A 20,380-nucleotide genomic window follows, 5' to 3' on the forward strand; every position below is an offset into this window, starting at 1 on the left:
TTTTTCAGTTCATCTTGCTAATATTATGTTATATTATGTTAAAGGTGTCCTACATGGACATAACAACTTATACAGTACTTCAATCAAATTTACAAAAAAAGAGCCAAATACATACTCTGGATTACAAGACTGGCTAATACCAAATGTGTTATATTGTATTTACAATATCATATGTCTACCATCTACACAATAAGGTATTCCTCACATAAATATCATATATTGGCATGAAGCCATAATATGATGACACTTTAGTTTGTCACACATACTAAGTAAATTTAAATAAAAAATTTTCAGTTCATTTTGCTAATAACCTAAATATGTCATAATGTATTTACAATATCATATTCTACCATCTACACAATAAGATCATCCTCACATAAATATTAGTTATTAAAAGAAATCCATACTTTGAAATGATATGATTGTTTACTTAGCTTACTTATCCTAACTAAATTGACTTTTCAGCTGTTAGTCATTTCACAGCATAGGTTACAACCCTGTTGCTGTACTGGTAAAACCCTGTGTTTGAAGTAATCCAGTGACTTGTTGTAAACCACATATCTATCACAAAATGTCACTATATACACTACTTTGGTCTTCTACAAGTTTTGTTCAGCATCTGATCTACATAAATAATGTCTGATTTGATGACATCAGGTAAAATTGTCAATACAACACCTGTGCTCACAGTACAATGACATCATCCACCCCACCCCCACCCCCACCCCATCCCCCTCCTCAAAATATTTCTGATATACATGGCGCATTAAACTGCAAAAGTTATCTAAGTATATTTTTTATGATAAAGTTAGGATTCAAATTGCTCATCAAATTGTGACTGTCGTGGAAGGGATTGTAATAACTGGGGAGTAACAAAACAAATGACTGGCTTGTCAATTGTTCATGGCCAATACCATTACTGTTATTTAAGTTCCTAGTGCTGCTTTTTGTTATGTCAAATCACAATTATTAAAGAACATTTCCAAATGTAATGAAGTAATTATGTCTGGTATGTTAACTTAACATATAATATATTAATATTGATTTCATAAAACAATATTTAAAGACCGTAGGAGGTGTAAAAATGTAATGAATCCAATACTAAATATTTTGAGACTATTAACATTGATAGTGGCAGCTTTTGAAGCCTGATATGTGTACACTGTTGATTTGCAATAACTGTCATTGTTCCTGAGACATGCAGCGTATTTTATAACATGAGCAATGTAATGTTGTTCTTGGACACCATGAAACAGATGTGCCATCGGTCCTTGGGCATATATTGCTACATCTTCTCCACCATGACTCTCATCAATCCTCGGTACTAAAGCTTGTTGGACATACAATTTTGATTCTGCAATGATAAAAATAATTGTTAACTTTTTATGTTGAGTATATATATATATTATATATATATAAATGAATATTATTGTCATATGCAAATTTGAGTGATTCATTATACAATGAAGAATACATGTTCATTGACATTGTGCACTGTAGGATCACAGATCGTGCATTGCATGATCATGGATTGTGCACTGTATGATCAAAGAAATAACTTATCGTTGCCGTAAAGAGGCCTGAAGATTTTACAAGGACAAGCAGAAGATTGTATTCTGCTTTTGGCTCATAAAGCAACTGTCTTAGATGTATGCACTGCATCAATCTGATTGAATTGATCAGGGAAAGGGGTCAATTTGCTTTCTTCACCATATTCCACTTCCCTTTCAATTCTCTTTTCATATGACCGCCTTCTTCCTTGACATTAGATTTTACATGTAACCGGACTTAATCAATAATAATGATGTATAATGAATTACTTTGATTACTGGTGGTGTTCTCTATCCAACTATACAATGTATTTATGTATTGTATTCGAACATTTCATCACCATGACCTACCTGTGTCCTCCAGACTGGCATTTGGACGCTGACCTGTGACATTTAAACTGTCCAGCACCAATTTTGCACCAGGACCATCGGCATACATAATGGTGGTGAAGGGTAGACCATCACGGCCAGTTTCTTTGTCATTGATACCTGTCAAGGTAATGATTATGCAACCATTGAATAAACGTAGAAACCTTTGTCAAACCCACTAAAGGAAAAGTTCAGTCAGACTTAAAGATATAATGATTTTTGCTATCATGATTTTGGGTGATTATATAATACCATGGCAACGAATTCAACTTTGAAATCTTGTAAAGAAGTGCTATTGCACTTGACAACAAAACTGAAGTTCTCATCCGTTTTAAAATGGCTTAACTCCAGAATCTGCTTGCAACAACAAATTATAATGACGGACAAGTCACCTATGGAAGTCGTTCATTCTCATATGTCGCCCCCAAACTATGGAACTCTTTGCCACTTGACATTCACCAAGCCTCCAGCCGGCCTTGATTATTTAAAACAGTTTGTTAACCAAAGCCTATGGTGTGCTTTAGCCAATCAGCGCTACTGAACAGAACATTGCTCTGGAAATCGGCGCTGTAAAAAAATTGATTGATTGATTGAATGATTGAATGATTGATTGATTGATTGATTGATTGATTGATTGATTGATCGTCTATGCACTGCTTTCGTCTATTGACACGTGTTTGGCTATTTGGGGTTTCTGGGAAAACCTCTTGTGGTGACTTCACATTTACCAAACTCCCATTCTTTGATATTTTTCGTTATATTACGTACAAGAATTTAGAATGAAACAAATTTACTCGCCCTCCTTTTACGACAGTGGCAACCAAAGTTTCGGTTTACTAAGATATAAACTAAACCATATTGGTTTAATTATGCTCACAGTAGGATGGCATTCCTGGTGACATCCGTGATCCCAAAGTGTACATTTTGGGACTTCCAGTAATATTGGAACTTGTGTGAATGACACAGAAAACAATCGTCTAACAGTTGACCTTACCTAATATTGGATTTCCCCTACTCGGATATCCCGCAATAGTGTTCACGTGACTGTGATCTGCTGTTACTATGGTGAGAGTATCGGAGTCACTGGTTAGAGACATTCCTGCCGCTACAGCATCGTCAAAAGCTATAGTGTCCATTAAAGCATGGTATGCTACACCATTATGATGGCTGTGGTCGATCCTTCCTCCTGAGAACGAAATAGAGAGAGTTATGGAAAGAAGATCATAATAACTATATAAACAAAGTAAAGATGTCATGTGGTAGACGTTTCAACCAGTTTAATGCACAACCTCAGGCTGGGGTCAGAATATATGGCTGGGGAGAAATTACAGACAGACAGGCAAAGGAAGGCATACACAAATACATGGCTGCAAACCAACTCATCACTGAATACAGGATTTAGAAAGTATATATTTCTCGCGAAGTCGTGAGAAATTTTTTAATTTACTCCATAAATGACCGCCCTTGAGGTTTAATTTGGTTCAAATCATGAGCAAAATACTTTGCCTCCACCCCACCCCTCTTTCAGACGATCAGAAGTTTCATGCCTCTCTTTGAACCCCCAATTTCTCCCCAGCCCCTCCCCCTGCCGTAGATTCTGACGCAAGCCTTACCCGTTAAATAAACTACCTTAGCATGCGCTGTTGTGTCGACGATAGACTATTGGGTCTATCCCTTGTTATTCTGAATTACCAGAATCGACACTGAGACACAATAAAACTATAAACACATTTTTTTTCACAGAAGTGATACATAAACAAATTTACAAAATGTTGCATACCTTCGACCAGGAGAAAGAATCCGTTCTTATTTTTCTCCAAGATCTTGATAGCTTTCTTCACCATTTCGGCAATTGTCGGCTCGCCTGCTCCATCCTGGTCTCTGTTTGCATGGTACTGCATGTGACTATTTTCGAACAATCCTGAGAAGATACCAGAAATATCCATTTCCTTAAAACCTTAAAACTGTATCGTGCTTACATGTACTTTGTATTAATTTCATATATATATATATATATATATATATATATATATATATATATATATATATATATATATATATATATATATATATATATATATATTGCCCACGCTGAGGTAGAATGTGGAAATCAAACTAAAGACAACATACGTGTCAACTATAACCTACCAGAGAGAGAGAGAGAGAGAGAGAGAGAGAGAGAGAGAGAGAGAGAGAGAGAGAGAGAGAGAGAGAGAGAGAGAGAGAGAGAGAGAGAGAGAGAGAGAGAGAGAGAGAGAGAGAGAGAGAGAGAGAGAGAGAGAAACGGAGGTTTTCCTTGGGCTCTACGATTTCCTCATACTGTAACACTAGGGGGCACTATGACACTGCTTATTTGGATGAATCAAGATATAATTATTTTGTTTCTAGTCCTGAAAGATGTTAAGTTGTCACATCCAAATCTAAAATACGTGAAAAGTTAGTTGTGGCATACAATACTCGCCAGTAGTCTGTCTACATGGACTCAGATTTTGGCTTTCGTCTAGATATAGATCTGCCTGTATCTGTAGGCGACAGGCAAGCGCTAAGGAAACCTGATAGCTATAGTTATAGGCCACAAGACTACTACTGCCACCTCATGATCACATTTCCAACGGTGGAAATATTTGATTATATGAATATAACCACAGGGTATAATATTCATATATATTACCAGTATTTTACAGATTGTGGAAATATCTTTACCTAATAGATAATCCGTGTGTTCGGGGTCTATTTTATCGAACTGTTCTTGGTTCCATACGTACGACGCATTGCTGTTTAGTGGTCTATTTTCCAGCCATTCCTCTATCAAATTACGGTCATCGGTACGTCGACCAAATAGTGTCATGTATTCTGGGTCTGGATAAGTAATGTGAAAGAATTCTCGTCTTCCTCCTCCCAGAAGTACCTAGAAAGTTAGCAGAATCGTGTTACTAGGAAATCATTTTCCGTCGGTTTAAAGGTATTTTAAGTAAACCCTAGACTGGCACCAGTCCCTTGGAAAATGTCTTTTTGTCTCCTATCTTTAAAATATTTATTATTCATTTCAAATTTTGGGGAGAAAAATGAGGGTAACTTTTTTTCATTTTTCCCAGTTACTGGGGAAAATAAATAAAAAAAGGTTATCTGTTGACCACCGTTTCCTTCCTCAAGTTTGAAATATATAACAAATTTAAAACATTTGACAAAAAATCTCCAAAAAAACTGGTACCAGTCCAGGTAAACTCAAATCATTTATAAAAGTTTGCAAACTTTTAATAGACAAGAGAAGCATTTAAAATCTAAACATCCAAAAATTCTATTTTACGTGTAAATACACACGTATCTGACGATTAGTCAACGCCAAAAGTGTTCCCGCGAAAGTATAAAGTAAAACACGAGGGTGATTTTAATTTGATATCATGAAGCGACTTAGTCACAGATGTTTCCGCATGAGGTGCATGACCACCAAATTCTGAAAGTTCGCCCTCTATCTTTAGACAGTTAGTAGTTCTCACTTTGATATCTTTTCCTGGACCTTCTACTAGTTGCAAAGCAATGTCTTTACATCCGTGTATTCTCTGTTCAATCGGTATTTTGTTATTATTTTCCCACACTCTGTCAGCGGAATGTGCGTATACTGCGGCAGGTGTAGCATGGGTAAGTCTGGTAGTGGACACAATTCCGATGGATTTACCTGTAGTGGAAATACAATCATATTTCAAATTGTAAACATGTGCACTTGATACTACTGCAGATTAGCTATAAAAACTGGTCCATGTATTAACTATCCATATATAGACGTTTACGAGATTACAGCTGTTTATGCATAAAAGCAGTCTATATCAATATATCGCCGCCCAAAGATGTCACTTGAACATAAGGATCGCATGGAACTCTGCCCGACGTGATGACCAACTGGCCATACTGAAGCGGCAATTAACTGCAAATTTATTATTTTGGAGTCTGGTTTTTAATGTATTTTTTTGCCAAATTTCATTTGAACGATGTACCGACTTGACACTAAAATTAACATCATCCTAAAATGTCACTGTAATCCGCCTAGCAGTTTTTGACTTTTCGTCGTTCATGGACAGACAGACAGACAGACAGACACAGATAACAATGTATGCGTCAACGATTCGCACTATTTCGTTGTATTCATTTACAGCTGACGGATTGAAACAGACGATTTCATATCAAATATCAAACATATACATCAAAGTTTTTAATTCAGTGTATCTACTCCGCGTATATCTAACGATTTTTAGTGAAACACTTCGAGGCGGATGATCACTACACAAAAAAGCACACTTCCAATGATGGTCGGCAGGCAGTATTTTCGTATTTACGCAGGAAGGTTACGTTATTTCATACTTATTTTGCACATACCCTGACAAATGTATAAGTTGACGCAAGACTTACCAGCGTCTTGAGCCAATTTAAATACTGAATCAATGGAAGAATTCTTGCTGGAGAGACAGTCGCCTTTGATAATGCCATCATGGACACCAATTACCGCTGCTTTTGTTTTTACTCCAGACAGGAAGGCAGTGGCCGTTCCCGCCGAGTCGGCAACCTGCTGGTTCGTGTTATAGGTCTAAAACAGAAAAATGAAAGTACCTGTATAATAAATTCATCTGAGAAATCACGTATAGCATGAGAACCCTGTATTTCGTTAAAAAAAAAACGTAGAATTTACGTCAAAGTTCTGTAAAATCACATCTAAATAAAAAGCCGTGAAAGTTGGAGTTTTTGGGTTGTTTTTCTAAAGATATAACTTTGTGTTCTTTCTTTATCGTTGTTACCTTATATGTATTACCGTTTTATTAGCGGTCTAAACTTGAAGTAGTAGATGCCAGATTCTGGATGCCTTTCAGGTACAATTTCTCCAGGTGCACATTTTAATTACTTTGTGTATAAATTTCTACTTCTTAGGAGAAGCTACAGTCACTGTTTACCTTGGATAGTGCGACATGTGGCAAAGTTTCCATGTGTAAAACGGTTTCCTCCCCAGTATTGCCTTTCAGTTGACCTTTCAATATCCTAGCTGATGATACTGTGGCGACACCCATTCCATCTCCGATAAAGAAGAGGACATTCTTTGCCACGTTTGTGTTCAATTTTTGTAATTTCAGTGCATTTGATAATGCCTCTTCAGCCTGGTCAATCCATTCCTCTGGGGCTGTAATGATTTAGTCGTATATGGAAAATTAGTAGCTATGCAAGTAAGCCAAGCGGGCAATTAACAATCAATCTCAGGCTACAGTATATACATTTCATGCATTTGAAATCGTGTCAATACTTGATAGGAAACGACCGCTGAGGGCGATCTTCCATTTTTTTCTGTACGGACGTTGTATGAACTTCTGCACGGACGTGAATAATGGGAGAAAATTTAAAGTACTCCCGAACTGTACTTGGTCACCCATTACAGTATAACTGCCTATTACAAAAATAACAGAGAAAAAATGCTGAAAAATTGAAAGAGATCTTGATAATAACAAGTAAATTAAAAGCACACTCTCCAGTGTATTTTTGCGTACTTGGAGTGTGTCTTAGCGTTGCCAAAAAGTGGTATGTTGTTTTTACGACAATAACTTGACTATGGGTAATTATATGACCTGACAGTAGATGCAGTTGGTCAATGTCAACATATATATCTTGTGTTCATTTATTTATTTTCGAAATGATTTAATTACCTTTGACATTCCTGTATAATTACTTATCAACAATATTAGATTATAATATCAATAAATGTACTCAATCATTCTATCATATTGTCTCTACTTTGTTTTTTAATTTGTCTTTTTACCAATAACTCACCAACATATTAATACACGTGCTGAATACCTGAATATTTTATTCCTAGATCCTAGTATGGAGGTCAAATAATGAGCGCACGCACACACATGCGCGCACACACACACATTCACACAGACAACAAAGGGTCGGAGACAAATATTAGAGAGAGAGAGAGAGAGAGAGAGAGAGAGAGAGAGAGAGAGAGAGAGAGAGAGAGAGAGAGAGGGGGGGGGAGAGACAAATATTAGAGAGAGAGAGAGAGAGAGAGAGAGAGAAATATTAGAGAGAGAGAGAGACAAATATTAGAGAGAGAGACAAATATTAGAGAGAGAGAGAGAGAGAGAGAGAGAGAGAGAGAGAGAGAGAGAGAGAGAGAGAGAGAGAGAGAATGTAAAACGGATTTTTATTCAATTGCCGCTGTGATTGCAACCCCTTACCATGGATTTAATTTGTTACGCTAAATCGATTCATGCTGAGTGAATAACAAACTGACAATGTAATGCTGTTTTGTGATTGGGATGTTCAGATGTAATCAATACTAGTAAATATTTGATGGCTAATAAATTGCATTACATTGCCGTAGAAAGTGGCAGAGTAATCGACTTAGGCTAAGTCACAGCTGCTGTCTGCTTGCCCTTAAGTGGTCAATGTCGTTCATAATATCTGTGATCAAATAATACCAACCATTTCGTTAACCTATTAGTTTCGAGGTTGTCGAGGAGGAGGGAGGGGGAGAGAGAGATGAAAAGAAGGGGAGATGGGGAGATTAATTATTATTATACACGAGTTCAATGGCCAAGAAAGGAGAAAGACCTAATACATACATACATACATACATACATACATACATACATACATACATACATACATACAGACAGACAGACAGACAGACAGACAGACAGACAGACAGACAGACAGACAGACAGACAGACATACATACATACATACACACAGACTTACTTTACTAAAACAGTATCCAACAAAACTGTACGACCCCTTTTCTTTCAAATGAAAATATTTCACATGTTGTCAGCGAGGCACACCTTAACACATATTTATCTTTGATATCATCACTGTATGCTTATCTATAGTGATGTGTGTTCAAACAGCGTACGATTACTTCCTACCCGGAGTTTGTTAAAAGAAGGCGTCAATATATGTACAAATAGATCCATATGGGGATAATTTATTTATCAGGGAGACTAAAGTGTCATGTCATTCTAGTATTATGATAAATCAGAGGATGGATGGCCTTGAATTTTAAGGATCAATTTATTTCGATTCAAATTGTAATAAGGTTGAAGAAGATTGATGATGCACAAAAGTTAATGATTTCTCCTGTTTCTCTGACTTTGATAATATCAAGGGTAAATAATGTTAGCACTTATTAGATTACATATATGCATACGTGTACAATTGCTATATGCTGGGTCATGGTTGCTAGGGACTATTATGACTGTCATAAGTCAGAGATAAAGGGTGTTCAATCGATGCAGATTTACTTTTTTCTGAATATTAATAGACTGTGTATATTAAAATATGCAAATTGTTTATCATCAATAGTTCTTGATTCTAAAACGAATAGATAAAATATTGGTCTATAAAATTCTATGTTTCGTATATTCCAGTAGTCTCACTTGAAGCTAAGTCATGAAAAATATGCCAATGGTACTGTAGCGTATGTGATTTCGTGGGAATGGTTCCTTTGAGAAAGAATTAGTTTTGTGTGTAGTTGCTATGTGTGGGGTCATGGTTGCTAAGGACATTTGTTACGGTCTGAGGTGATCAGTCAGGAATAACCACCGATCGGGGGATACGCGCTTACCTCAACTGGGATAAATATCTGAAATGGGGTAATCCAGATGTAATCGTTTGTATCCTATATAGGATACACGTGAATGACATTTGAACGCAGTGGCGCACCAAAATACGCGCATTTAAAAACTGTATGTATACTTTCTATTCTTAAAGATCTACAAAAAAACAGTCATAGGTCATCCAGGGCAATTTTGCTGTACGCGCGTATTAAAAAGTTATGAATGTCGGGAATAACCGCCGATCGGGATTAGCTAGGTCTATGTTCCATTTACGGTTTAAATCTATTGCATCTAGGCCTACCACGTGATATACTTTGTTACGGGACGAAATTTCGTGTGTTTCCGCTTCGTGAAACCGTCGTGATGTTACATATACGGTGTAAATTTATCGCGTGTACCACATGTTACATTTATTGTTGAACCGAATTGATGGTATTGTTTATTTTTTTCAACACGAGCATAACGTTCCATTCAGGGTGTAAATCTGTCATATCTACCATATGCCGTGTTTTGTTACTAAAGCTAGTATCTCGGCATCGAAACACGTCCACAACACTGCCTAACGAAATTTATAGTATTCCGGCATCTAGAAAACAATGGTATGGTCACGACGTTCCATTAAAGGGATGTGCTCACAATGTCACCCAAGCTCAATAAGTAAACTACGTTCGTTTATGGGTCTAGGGGACTGTCGACAAGGGAATTCGTGAACTTCATTTTCGTACTTCTAACCAAATTTTGACGGAAATAACTTTTACTCCTTCAATGATAACAGCTTTTGTATTTACTACTGAGATATTGATAAGTTGATGAAAATTTACTTCTAATGTGAGATATGGTGCTGGGTTTCTGGTAGTATTTTAATGTTTACAATTATCATGTTTTTATATTATACTTCGACCATAATGGTGTGATTGACCGCTACAGTTTTCATCATAGTTTACATCACATATGAATGTTTGATGTCGCTCTTGTGAGTGCTCGTTTAGGGGAAGGGGGGGGGGGGGGGGGGGGGGTTGACCCAACGAATGATGTTCGTTTGTTAATGTTGACCTTATGCGACATAGTGCGATCGTCCTTAACTATAATATGTCAAACATTTTCACAATGAGGTGCCAATTTATTGCAACTACCATATGTCACGTTTTGTTACTGAGTGACGCTAACATCAACAGAAGTGGATTTTATCAATATCATTGTATAGTAATTCATGCTCCAAATGACATTCTGTGACAAGGCATCCAGTACTTTTATCGCCTCATTTTTGAAGTAACAACAATTAACTATATACTCACGACATAAAACTTTCTTTTAAATATTTAATGACGTTTTTATTGGACTTGTTACAAAGATACTACTTTTTTCATGAATGGAAATGTTTACAATTTTCTATTTTATGTACGCAGCGCCATCAAATCTGTTTTTTTGTTTTCTAAACTTTGAAATATAAATATATTGCTTAGCAACAAGAATAACAAAATTCAATAATAATGACAGTTGTTCATCACCTATTAGGCCTAGGATGATTTGTCTTGCATTTGGAATATTAATAAGTCCTGCTTTCCTTCCCATAACACATAAAATCCATCCCAAACTACATAACAAATTCACAATCATAAAATAAATAAATTAAAGTTTCTTCCTTTTTATTCCCCACATAAAACTTACTTTACGTGCAAAATAAATGATTAAAAAAGACCTCGGGGCTTATTAACATACTGCATATATTAAAATAAAAGTGAGACCCAGATAAAATGTGCACGTCATTTTTCAGTAAGTTGTCACATATGAAGGTCAGAATAGTTATGTGTCAAACATATGTGTACTCAAGATGTTTACTGTGCAAATTTGTCTCGAATGATAAAATGGGCATATGGATGAGAATTAGGTATTTATTTTGACAACATTACTACGTTTTTCTACTCAATACACTGCAAAAAGAAGTGTAAATAGTTTCTTATTGTACGTACAATAACAAACATTTTACACATTGTTTTGCAATTTATTCAGTTACAAACAAGAACTTGGCGTATGTTATTTCACATTGTTTTGTTAGAGTATACGTACAAAAACATACAACAGTTGTCTATCAATTAAAGCGCCAGTGAACATTTTAAATGGATACCAGGCGCTATATAAATCTGTTATCATATCATATCATAAAGTTCCAAAATAAATACCCAATTCTCATCCACATGACCACTTTCAAAATGAAAGTACCGAAACCATGCAAGTTATCCAAGACCACTAGAGAAAAAGCCATAGTAACCTGAGATGATAGTAATGTCAACGGCTAATCTGGTTTTATGTCGGGGAGACCGTCGGAGTTGTAGTTTCAAGATTGACATGCACGCATATGGCATACCGGAGCTAGCCATAACACTAAGTAGCTATGTGAGCGGAGCTATGGGTTGGGATAACTTTATTATTGCTGGCCTTACCGCCAAGTTAGTGATTTCATCACAATCGCGGCCTCATAAACAGAAACCACAATTCTAATGATCTATTGGTATCGATTGTCACCTCAAATATGATGAATTTGTAATGATGCCAACATTACAAGAAATCTGGTCGGATAGCATTACATATAATATGTGTATTGTATTACCATGATTACCGTGGTTGAATAACTGGGAGGACTTGTAATTTGGCCAACGGCGGGCAGTCTGGTGTAATGCCGGATATAAACACCGAGGAAATACCACACTATTGTACATGTTTTGAACTTTAAGTCGTCACATAATGCGATTAAAGCCTTTATGAAGAGTAGAAAGTTTAAACAATGTAAATGGGGGGGAACATAATGTGACGTATCTCAGTATTCGATTCAAGTTTTCAAAAGTTGTTTTTACTTTTTTCACGAGGTAGATTTCGCTTGTAGTGTTCTTTAATATCAAATTCCGCTGTTACTTTTGGTAATGACAATGCATCTCAGCTTAATTAGTGACAATGATAGTTTCCTTGAGTTTATATTTGAAGTTGTTTGCGTCAAGTGAAAGTAACGTCACTGTGAAACTATAACTTTCCGCCCTTCTCTTTAAATAGCCTCATGGCTAGGGTTAAAGAGATGTTTACCTCCTAACTCTGTTTTGTTTCGTAGAATGTCTCGCTCCAGTGTATAGTAGGCATATTCTAAGACAGATTTCTTGTATCAATCTATTTCAGAGAGATTTGTAGAATTGGTGAAAATTTCTTTTCTGGATTCCCCAAAAACGTAATGAAATGTAGCTAGAATAAAAACCAGACTTCACTGTGACGAGCTGTAACTGTTAAAATACTAATAGTTAGACATTGTATTTGTTAATTATAGGTCGATTTTATCCCAAAAGAGTACAGTATCAGGTTGAAATCACGATCGAGTTTGGGGGGGGTGATTTTAGGGTGCGGACCAAAAAATCAATATGATTGGATATATTGCACCATACTATGTGTATTGCTAGTGCTACACAAATGTGTTTACCCACAGGATTCAATACTATTCATTGTATACAATATTATGACGAGTAAGTCATTATACAAATGTATCTAACAAAACACTTTTTTAAAAAGCCGTTCCAGTTGTAACTGGTAGTGTTGCTGCAGTTTTCTCATATTTGTACATCGTCGTACCATAGACTAGAATTTATCAGGTTTCTCATGATGTCCCATTCATCATGAGTTGGGTATAGTGTGACAGATAATTAGATCTCAGTAAAATCGATGAACAGTCTTAATAAAGTCATTACAAGTAACGCAACTAGGGTAACTGTATCTGGTGGCTGATATTCTAAATATTTATATACTATTAGGTGAAATGACTCTATCTTTTCTCCTAATCTGAATAATGTGGTAAAGCTGACTGAGCTATCCATGCACAACTATAGACTCTCTCACAGTCCCCGGGAGCATCCCTATTAGCTGTTTTCAATGTACCGATATCTACTCCCGGGTATCTACCCCATAATTGTACAAGAATACGATTGTACTGTGGGGCAGTGTGGGCCCTCATAGACTACATAGGGCTAATCATTTGCTGACGTGTTACTGCCATGTTCCGTTTTATTGCGATGCCACGAGTCATCGCAGTAACACGTTAACAAATGATTTGCCCTATCACAGACACGTAAAACTTTTGTGTGGCCATATGGAGTCGATGAGGACCCACAGTACAAGGGTATTCGAGTACAATTATGTAGTAGATATCGGTACATACAAAACAACCCTTTTAGCGATGTGATGTTCTGAGGCTGCCTGTGAGTCACGCGCAAACCACTAGAGTATATCTATTGTGGTAATAACTTTAGATCTTTCCCTTAACAGGGACACAAACTAAGTCGCTAAAATAAACGTGTTATTGCTGACTGATCTAGCCATATGCACACACAGCCCACGAGGAAACCACACAGGCACTTTTTAGTGTAGTAATATGTTTGGGTTTGTCTCTTTACTTGGGCACATATTTTGGAAACATAGTCTGTTTTATACAGTTCTGTGAAGTATATCCATCACTTTCCATTAGCAGAACCACGTATTCAGGCGAAATGCATGAACGATTTGATGAAATAAGACGAGTACTAAAATATTGCGGACAGACCAATTTATGCCTTCAACTGTGACTAAAACGCCAGAAGACTATTTTAATGCCATCTAAGACATACATTCACATTAAATGTAACATTACACTAAAATATCACGTGACAGTTTAATCGATGTTTTATGCTGAAAAGCCCATCAATTCAGTTGGTGCAAATTTAAAGGATTATGAAATGTGACTGGAACTATTAATAATTTATTTAAGAATATTTTAAAGACTAGGAAAAATAACTTTATTATATCTTTACGACGATTGCCTTTCCTTAAAAGAAATCGAGTATTTCCAGAATTTGACATTTCCCTAATCTGCGTGGACGCGAACTGAACCCTTGGAAATAGATAGCCCGTGCCACATTAGACCAGTTTTTTTGTCAAACAGCTCAAAGTTGCGACAGTTTTAGTCGAATGAGTGACCGAATATTTTGTATTGTGACTTTTTTTCATCAATCCCACTCATTTTGTGAATCCATATTTAGACTCACACATCTTCAAAAAGTCAAGCTTACATATACAAGGTACATGTATGTACGCACGCACGTACCTGATACAAATAGACTATTAATTTTTATGTTGCACGTTGTAATTTCGCGCTATTTTGTTTTTCTTGGGCGATTGGTAATGCGGCTAATAACATAGTTTGAGTTTGTCCTACTTCATTGGCTGCCATGACACACTTACTGCAAAGGACACAAGGCTCCAGGCACGTTATTCTTACTAATGTGCATGTTTCCTTATCAATAGTTAACTATGAGATTTGTAGCACCGTGTTATTTAGGAAAAACCAAATGAATATCTCAAGTATTTGTTTGTGTATACTACAGCATTATCACCGACCTCATGATTGTAGGGCAAAGTACAAATATATGGAGATTCATAACTCATTGCAAGTCACAAAATTAGGTATGGGCACGACGCTATGAAATTAATGTAAATATAGAATATTGAGATAGACATGGTTTCTAAAGTTGGCACATGTCCGTCTAAGTCGACATTGATCATTGTAACCACGTATGAAACCTTGTTAAGATAAAATGTTATCAGCCCAACAAAGTTAAAAATAGATGACATTTAGGAAGTAACCCTTCTAAGATAAGAACTAAATCCTCTTACTACTGGAAGTGTGGAAAATCTATTATGTGTATTAGCTTGCTAAATGAAACCGTAGACGTCTGTGATCAAACTGGTCGGTATTAAATAAGAACTGGAGGTTTTAGATCTAGGGAGGGGAAGCTCGCAATCATTAGTACTCACAGTACTTTGGAAGATTTGCACGTTTTCCTTTTAAAATGACTATACAAAAAGCTAGCCGTTACAACTACTACGGCTGTTGGCATTGCTTATAAGGCCTATGAATCCAATCGTCAATTTCTAGGGTTGAAATGTACATTGAATAGTAAAGTATTCTTTGGGTTTATGATAATTTGATATGTTGAATTCAACTGAATCTATTAAATAGCGCGATTTGACTAAGTTTCGATCGAATCGGAGTCACCCAACCAAAACATTTTAATAACATTGTTCATTTAGCTGATTGTATTTACATAATAATTGTTTTTTTTCCGTTTGTCTTCTAATTGTATCACTGCACACGACGATAAAGCAAATCCCCCATGTGTCATTTACTGATAACATATGTCAAACCATATCACATATGCATGATACGGTTGACTTCATACATCACTTTCTTGTTCCAAAGTTCAAGGAATCAATGACCCTGTCAATAACTTTGTTCGGGAAAAAAAAAACTCGTTTAAGGTGTACATTAGTGAGGGACGACTCCAAGGTCGAACTCACAACTTGGATACTGACGTTATCCGATACTAAAGTAATTAGATATTATCTTTTTCTACATTTCAATCACGTGACGTCACGGTTCCCTGGTGGTTTTAATGTCAACCACAATCATACTCTGGGTCGAATTACAGTCTTCTGCACCTCTCTAATTACCCGTGAATTATTTGCTATGATTAGGGAGACGGGGATAATAATTCAATAGACTGCAGTGTGGCGAGCGGGGACAACAGACAAGGGCCATTATTAAGTGTACATGGACATGTATGTAACATACTAGCATGTCACCACTTGTTTCTAAACATAGCTCTTTTCAATAAATAAAAATAGCCACAGATGTCGCGTGTCATGGAATAATCCTATGGGTTTGTAGAATACAGCCAGACAACAACAAATGGAAAATTGACATTTACAAGAGATTGAAATGATATAATATTTGATTGGAGAAGTCACAATGTGTAATGCCAGTGTTGTAATAAATGGAAACTGACATATAACAGTAGACTGAAGTGATATACTAGTATTTGTTGGAAATCACAATTTGTAATGTCATTATGGTGATAAATCAAGTATGTGTGTGCTTAATAAAGCGTAATATGTCTAGGTGGAAGAAATGCATATGACTTTACTTTTTATTTATTTTATTTCACTCTTTATTTTAATTGTATCAATAAATATCTGGGATGAAGAAATCACACGACTGAGTTATATTAAATTTGATCCATTCTTTGAATCCAGTACTTTGAACTGTCGTCCGAGTATATACAAAGGTTGACGAAGGTCGAACACAAGGACACGTAGCACATGTACTGATCGAATCTCTAATTTTCGACGTCAAGAATTGGACGAAAGCCATTATCTCAACCCCGGTAGTAATTATGCCTCAATACAGTACACCATGTCATGTTTCGTAACAACATATGTCAGTAGTTCGACCATGACGTACAACCGAACACTCTAGTCTGACATAATGGCATAAACGCCCAGGGTATTATTGATGTGGACTGTATACTGTATAGTAAAAGAAGATAAGGACGCGCAGTTCATGCCCCCTTTGTGCTATGTTTAACATGTATAGCATACCCAACTTTGATATGCTAAAATCACAGCATTATCGAAACCTTGGCCCACGTCCCAGTCTATGCCCATCATTACTAAAAACCGTGTTTACGTTGTGTGTCTGCTTTATAGTAGGCATGTTAAGAATGTGTAAGGTGACCTAGAGAATACATGATTTGTACAGGGTAATACAACAAAAAGGGTCAACTGATATCAGCTCTATTGAGCCAAATAATGTGTTGTTTTGGCAGACTTGTGTTGGGTTACAGACCGTTCATGTGTCCTCAAATTAGGTCTGACTACATTTTTTCGGCTAAAGTTTTCCAAGGGACATGAAAAGTCCAATTCGTTCAATCAAATTGCAAACTGTATATATACACGTGGTTATATGTTTTGAAACCCGACTCTTTAAAAACAGCACTTCAATGTTAACCTAAATTAGCAGACCGTGTGCTAGTTGTGAAATACAACCACCGCATAAAAATATGCCATATAAAACGTACCTGTTTTGTTTACATAGGTGAATGCATTGTGCTAATGTATTGTGGTAATAACACGGAACAAGCTCAGTAGAGACATGTTTGAAATAAACCTACGTTTTATAAAATAGTGTACTTACGCTGGCCGTTTATGCCAATGGCGATGAGACAAACAAGACACACACGGATGACAGAGTTCATCTTCTCCGCCTTCATCGCTAGTCTATCATGTCTGTCACTGTTATAATAGCTGCGGTGACCACTTCATGCTGCTGTACCAGTCATTTCGATCTTAAAATACAGTTGTCCAGTCTGCGCATGTGAACGCTGTCATCGCCCGTCAACTGTTTAACACATCTGTCGGTCGTGGACACGCTAGCGGAGTGGGGCGGGGTTTCAAACCATGTAGATGGTTACCATAGAGACGAAAATCGAATTTTTGCTTAGTCACTAATGTCAGACAACTCACACACCTTTATGATATGTTGATGTTTTCGTGTTAGAAAACACCAGTCTACACTTATAGAGCCCAAGCAATGTCACAAACACATAGTGGAATCGATTAGCCTTTTCACAAAACGAGATTGTACACAAAGCTAGTATACGTTTAATTCTTTGTTATGCTCAAACGAGCAGACTACATTTCATCGATAGTATACATATTTTTAGGTGTCATTTAATATTTTGATAAAATCCGTTCTTATAACTTACAATGATCGTGATATATTAACAAGAGACTTTGCGATTTTCAAATTTGGCCTTAAACTTGCTAAATGTTCATCTATTAATAATATAGTAATTTTATGGTTTTTTTGAAAAAATGCGACAAGGACATTCACCAATTTCTAACACTTGGTGGCGATATAACTATGGGATTTATGCACCTGTACAATATCTGCAGCGCCTACCATGATTTCATAACAAATCCTGACGATAAGAAAGCATACGAAATCGTTCTAATGTAAGACTTAAGTTAAAGCTGCATTAGCAGTAACTTGAACGTTTTTATTTTTTTTGTTTTTTAAAGTTTTGTCAGATATAATGGCGTCTAAATTGTAATGTAGTACACCACAGCACAGTAATTGACTCACACATAGGTAAACATATATATTTAGTAGTACACATAGTAGGTCGAAACATTCATCAATTCAGCAAACTGATTTTGTGGGTCCCACCAAAAAATCAGCGCCCTCTATAAATTACGAATTCAACTTATTACTATACTACTTATAGATAAAATATACCTGTAATTGGCATGTACAATGTCTAATTATAGTCTGAGGCCGTTTAACAATTTTCAGTGAATATATTGTTGGTTGTCTGATCGAAAAATAACATCCCAGTTACAGGTAGTGCAGCTCGCAGATGTTATTTGCACATGGCATGCATTAGTTAATACAACTTTGATGAAAGCCAACAAGGTCAAAATTGTATGGGTTGATACTAGTAGATTTCTTGAAATGAAATTATAAGCAAGGGCACTGACCCTGACTGGGGGGTGGGGGTACCCCCATAGAAAGGTATATGGGTACTTGTCGCCCAAATGAGTCATGTTTTCAGGATACAAATCTCTAAACATGGGTCGAATTTTCGTTTGAAAATTTCCTAATCATGGGATCAATAATATAGGAAACGTCTTTATACTTCAGAAATATCTTCACAGGATCAGAATAAAGGTAACGGACTGGGTTATTGTGACTGGAAATTCTAAAGAATTGGGTCTGGATTCTTTGCTGGATTATACATGTATATGGGTCATGTTTTGAACTTGGACTGCATACCCACATCTAATAATTTAGGGAGTACCTCCACTCCCATCCTGACGCCCTCTCCAAGATCTATGGCAAGAGTTACAGTTTACCCGGACGATTCATTACATTCATGTAAATGGGCACTAAAAGGAGAAGGAAAACCCAGACATTGATTTTAATGTCAGTGGCGCCACAAGTTGAATCCTCGGGATCGCAATCGTCTGTGTCGTCAACCGGGTCGGTTGTGAGTGCCGCTGGCGGATCGGTTGCTTGCGTTGTGCAATGTTCAGTAGACGTTCCAAGACATGCGGCGTACATGACAACGTGGGCGATGTAATTCTGTTCGTGGACACCGTGAAATAAGTGTGCCATTGGTCCGTCAGCGTATATAGCAACGTCTTCCCCAGCATGACTTTCTGAAGTATCAGGGATTGTTGCTTGTTGATGATAAGAGTTTGTCTCTACGGGAGGAATTCATAAAGAAAATTGACTATTGACTTCAGATATTTTACAAATTGGTACTAAGGTAAAGCACTATCGAATAGAACAATAGATTCTGTCATTTTTTTGTTCATCTTATACACACGGCTTCTATATCGTATTTACTCTATTAGAGAGAGAGAACGAGAGACAGACAGACAGACAGACAGACAGACAGACAGACAGCGACTTAATCCAAGGAATAAAGATGACATTGTTATAAGTCGTTACTCGGAGTTTCAGCGATCATTAGGCGATTGCTGAAGAAGCGTGAAACTACGAGGAACAACTTATGACATCCTTATTCCTTTTAAGCTTATAATGCCCTGCTACTAATAAATGCATATAGCACTGTTCTCTCCAGTGAGATACTTAAATGAGTATCATATATATATATATATATATATATATATATATATATATATATATATATATATATATATATATATATATATATATATATATATATATATAGTAAAACTATTACGCTCTGCCACTGCGGTATAGAGCACTGTCTTAGCAGATTGATACTCACCGAGGTATATATTCCTCGCTAACAATATATATATATATATATATATATATATATATATATATATATATATATATATATATATGTATATATATATATGTATATATATATATATATATATATATATATATATATATATATATATATATATATATATATATATATATATATATATATATATATATATATGAATGTC

General features: G+C 36.2%; 2 protein-coding genes across 2 annotated transcripts in view; both read right to left on the reverse strand.

Annotated features, from left to right (window-relative positions):
• Nucleotides 1-728: 728 nt before the first annotated feature.
• LOC144443257 (alkaline phosphatase-like) lies at nt 729-17,755 on the reverse strand. The gene is made up of 9 exons (XM_078132687.1): nt 17,562-17,755; nt 6,860-7,083; nt 6,324-6,498; nt 5,417-5,595; nt 4,623-4,827; nt 3,700-3,840; nt 2,914-3,105; nt 1,902-2,039; nt 729-1,354 (listed from the first exon to the last, which is right to left on the reverse strand). The coding sequence occupies exons 1-9, from the start codon at nt 17,635-17,637 to the stop codon at nt 1,047-1,049; spliced, it is 1,638 nt and encodes a 545-aa protein (XP_077988813.1). The 5' UTR covers nt 17,638-17,755; the 3' UTR covers nt 729-1,046.
• A 1,516-nt stretch (nt 17,756-19,271) lies between these two features.
• LOC144443654 (alkaline phosphatase-like) overlaps nt 19,272-20,380 on the reverse strand; it is a 9,350-nt gene continuing 8,241 nt past the window's right edge. Inside the window, exon 9 of the mRNA XM_078133196.1 lies at nt 19,272-19,633. Coding sequence (XP_077989322.1) covers nt 19,272-19,633 — 362 coding nt within the window. The remainder of the gene's footprint in view (nt 19,634-20,380) is intronic.

The sequence above is a fragment of the Glandiceps talaboti genome, chromosome 12 (assembly GCF_964340395.1).
Source record: "Glandiceps talaboti chromosome 12, keGlaTala1.1, whole genome shotgun sequence".
Taxonomy (NCBI): domain Eukaryota; kingdom Metazoa; phylum Hemichordata; class Enteropneusta; family Spengelidae; genus Glandiceps; species Glandiceps talaboti.